At 45.0% G+C, this 4,370-nt stretch overlaps 1 protein-coding gene across 3 annotated transcripts in view; it reads right to left on the bottom strand.

Annotated features, from left to right (window-relative positions):
- The window catches only part of abcc4 (ATP binding cassette subfamily C member 4 (PEL blood group)), a 624,022-nt gene extending 620,248 nt beyond the window's left edge, over positions 1-3,774 (bottom strand). For 2 of the 3 annotated variants that reach the window (XM_087987997.1, XM_087987995.1), the window contains exon 1: positions 3,592-3,774. In XM_087987997.1, coding sequence (XP_087844123.1) covers positions 3,592-3,665 — 74 coding nt within the window. In that variant the 5' untranslated portion in view covers positions 3,666-3,774. The remainder of the gene's footprint in view (positions 1-3,591) is intronic. The other variant, XM_087987994.1, reaches the window with a different exon arrangement.
- Positions 3,775-4,370: the final 596 nt, after the last annotated feature.

Raw genomic sequence — 4,370 nt, 5'->3', positions numbered from 1 at the left:
ATCCCTTCAAAGCCAGGTTTAGTGTCCCTATCAAAATCGAGGACAAAGTGAGTAAGGTCAACTACCTGGTAAAGATGCTGGATAGTAAAACACCGTGTCGGGTATGTCATGTAAATATGTTGAAACCTTACTACAATAGAGACATGGAACTGGAGGAAACAGTTGTTAGTTCCTGCCCCTAGAGTGAGGAATCAAATCCAGATGGTGTGGATTTAAATGTGCCTCAAAATATATTAAGTAACGAGGAAGCCTTTAAGGAATGGGATAGGATAGTGAGAGTTATCTGTCTCAAGAGCAAAGAACCGAGTTGAAAGGCTTCTTGCAGCAGGTTGAGGACATAGAGTCACAGAAATGTACAGCTCGGAAACAGACCCATCGGTCCAACCCATCCATGCCGACCAGATATCCCAACCCAATCTAGTCCCACATGCCAGCACCTGGCCCATTTCCCTCCAAACCCTTCCTATTCATATACCCATCCAGATGCCTTTTAAATGTTGCAATTGTACTAGCCTCCACCACATAGAATGTCATAGAGGTGTGCAGCACGGAAACAGACCCTTCGATCCAACTCCTCATTCCAACTTGTCCGTGCTGACTAGATATCCCGACCCAATGTCCTGTTCAGCCGCAACATGACCTCCCAACTCCTGTACTCAATACTCTGACCAATAAGGGAAAGCGCCTTCTTCACGATCCTATCTACCTGTGACTCCACTTTCAAGGAGCTATGAACCTGCACTCCAAGGTCTCTTTGTTCAGCAACATTGCCAAGGACCTTACCATTAAGTGTATAAGTCCTGCTAAGATTTGCCAAAATGCAGCACCTCACATTTATCTAAATTAAACTCCACCTGCCATTCCTCAGCCCATTGGCCCATCTGATCAAGATCCCATAGTAATCTGAGGTAAATCTTCTTCGCTGTCCACTACACTTCCAAGTGAACTAACACTTAACATCATCTCCATCCAAAGCCACAATCTATATAGAATGGAACCATGCAAATTTTTAAAAAATCAGCCATTAGCATATTGAATTATATTTTTAATCAGCATATTAAGGTTTTATGCAAGAAATTCCGTCAGCCTCAATAGTTTAGTTGGTAGATGGTGAAACTCTCAATCAGAGCATTGTTGTTTAAATCCTGCTTGAGGCACTTCTTTTTTCTTAGCTGTGTAATTCAAATATTTTCCTTTAATACTTTTACCAGACAAATACAAGCAATTTTCCACAGCCTCAAAACAAAATCCAAGTTGGACGAGGGTCAAAAACTTATAATTGGTTAAGGATTACACAGGTTAAAAATGGCAACTTGAACTTTGATAGTCCACATCAAGCCAATGTGTTCCTTTGATTGCAATTAACAGAAACCCTGACACAGAGATTGCACTAGTACATGCACAGCTAGTGTTCCCCTCAACTGTTACGACACAGATAAACATGGCTTACCAAATTGTGCAACAGCTATTAGCAGGCAACTGGTTTAACATTAATTTCTAAAAAAAAAATGCAACATTCTGCAAATATTGGAAATCAGAAATAAAAACAGAAGATGCTGGAAATAATTAGAAGGTCTAGCAGCATTTATACAGAGAGAAACATAATTAAGGATAAAAGGTCACAGAACTAATACTTTTTTTCCTCCCCTCAGATGCTGCCAGGGTTGCTAATTATTTTCAACATTGTTTTCATTACTGTTGACTGGCACCATACAAAACAGTACAAATTAAAGTTTAAGTCAGATGTTAAATATATAAAATTAAGTTTAAGCAAACAATCATCTTTCAACAATCAGGAACTAGTTCCCTGCAGCTCTACTGCATAGAAATGGACTCCATGTTACTATGCTCATGCAAAATGTGCAAGAATGTCTACTTAGGGGGGTTAAACCTCACTTTTTTCATTCCCAAAAATCTTCATTTGTATTTTTCAAAATAGCCACCTGCAAGATCCCCTCCAAGCCATTCACCATCCTGACCTGAAAACAGATTAATGTTCCTTCACTGTCAATGGGTCAAAAGAGTTGAAGAAGGCAGCTCACCACTACCTTCAAGTGCAGCTAGGGATGGACAATAAATGCAGGCCTAGATTAGAGTGGTGCTGGAAAAGCACAGCAGGTCAGGCAGCATCCAAAGAGCAGGAGAATTGACATTTCAGGCATACGCCATTCATCATGAATGGGCGGGGAAAACAGGGAGGGGGATGACAGATAAATAGGAGGGTAGCTGGGAAGGAAATGACCCGAGGGGTGCGGTGAGATATATATATATATATCTGCAGTAGGGCTTTGTGAGTGTCTGAGAGAGAGAGTATATATGTGTGTGTGGTCTCAGTATGAGAGGGCGCATGTGTGAGTGTGGGAGTGTCTCTCTCTGTAGGAGTGTGTGTGTATAGATAGGGTGTGTATAGGTAGGGTGTGTGTGTGTTTCTATACACTCTCTCTCACAGACATTCACAACCCCCCCCCCACCCCAGACACACACAAACTCACCCTCTCACAGACTTAGACCACTTTACACTCTCACACAGCCGCTCACAAACCCCTACCCCAGACAGACACACATAAAAACCCACATGCACACATACATCTGTGGGGTGAATTTGTACTTGCAGAGTTACATTGTACTTTGCTCATGAACTGCATGAATCCATTTAAGACTCTGTTAACACTTTTTAGATTAAAATCAGTCTAAACATTATGGCATAGACAGGGATCACAGGGGGCTAACACCTTCAACATCTTATCTGCACTGACACCAATTTTCACAGGTAATCTGAGAATGTAACTTTTTAAAAAAGTTTTGTGATTTACATGTGAAAGAAGTGAAACTATCATGGTCGTTCTAACAGATGTGATTTGGAGATGCCGGTGTTGGACTGGGGTGTACAAAGTTAAAAACCACACAAGACCAGGTTACAGTCCAACAGGTTTAATTGGAAGCATACTGGCTTTCAGAGCGATGCCAGTATGAGAGACTTAACAAATGATCAGGGTATTTTTCAATGTATAATTTCAGTTATATCACAGTGTAAACTTTTGCTATAAATTCTGTGTCTTACAATTGTGTCCTCCACAACCACCTGATGAAGGAGCGGCGCTCCAAAAGCTAGTGCTTCCAATTAAACCTGTTGGACTATAACCTGGTGTTGTGTGATTTTTAACTTTATACACCCCAGTCCAACACCAGCATCTCCAAATCATTCGTAATGAAGGGCTTTTGCCCGAAACGTTGATTATCCTGCTCCTCGGATGCTGTACTTTTCCAGCACCACTCTAATCTAGACTCAAAAAGTTTATCATTGACAGTTAATTTTTTTAAAACTGAAGATTTTCAGGAGAACGCCTGAAATAAACCCGTCCTGTGATTGTAGGAGTAATCGATATTTTCTCAATCTACAAGTGTCAATCTGAGGCTGTCACTGAACTAATGAAAACCGAGAAGAAGCAAAGGGCTAACAGCACTGATTGCCTTCTGTAATGAACAATGATTAAAGCATATAGAGAAAAACAAGAAACAGATATTTCACCTTGAATGACACTAAAGTAGGAAAACGATAAGTATCGCTAAACAGTGTCTAAATACGCTTACCAGAAAAATACTTTGGAGAATATATTAGCAGCTACCATAGGATTAAGTTTATCTTCTCGGCAGACGGGCTCCATGACAGTCTGCGTCAGTGAGAGAAAGTTCCTCACAGGCGGTACAGGCTTCCCTTCCGTGAGACAACAATCCCGGGTCAGGGGGGGTTGGGAATAATCCCGGGTCAGGAGGCGGGAACAAACCCGGGTCGGGGGGGTTGGGAATAATCCCGGGTCAGGAGGCGGGAACAATCCCGGGTCAGGGGGCGGGAACAATCCCGGGTCAGGGGGCGGGAATAATCCCGGGTCAGGGGGAGGGGAACAAACCCGGGTCAGGGGGTGGGAACAAACCCGGGTCAGGGGGGCGGAACAATCCCGGGTCAGGGGGCGGAACAAACCCGGGTCAGGGGGGGTGGGAACAAACCCGGGTCAGGGGGGGTGGGAACAAACCCGGGTCAGGGGGGGCGGAACAATCCCGGGGTCAGGGGGCGGAACAAACCCGGGTCAGGGGGGGCGGAACAATCCCGGGTCAGGGGGCGGAACAAACCCGGGTCAGGGGGGTGGGAACAAACCCGGGTCAGGGGGGTGGGAACAAACCCGGGTCAGGGGGGGTGGGAACAATCCCGGGTCAGGGGGGGTGGGAACAAACCCGGGTCAGGGGGGGTGGGAACAAACCCGGGTCAGGGGGGGCGGGAACAAACCCGGGTCAGGGGGGGTGGGAACAATCCCGGGTCAGGGGGGGTGGGAACAAACCCGGGTCAGGGGGGGTGGGAACAAACCCGGGTCAGG

This window comes from Chiloscyllium plagiosum, unplaced genomic scaffold (assembly GCF_037043375.1).
Source record: "Chiloscyllium plagiosum isolate Xiang-an unplaced genomic scaffold, Cpla_swu_hap1 HiC_scaffold_6, whole genome shotgun sequence".
NCBI classification, from domain to species: domain Eukaryota; kingdom Metazoa; phylum Chordata; class Chondrichthyes; order Orectolobiformes; family Hemiscylliidae; genus Chiloscyllium; species Chiloscyllium plagiosum.
The sequence above is the reverse complement of the archived record's forward strand: the minus strand, read 5'-3'. Positions and strand labels throughout refer to the sequence as shown.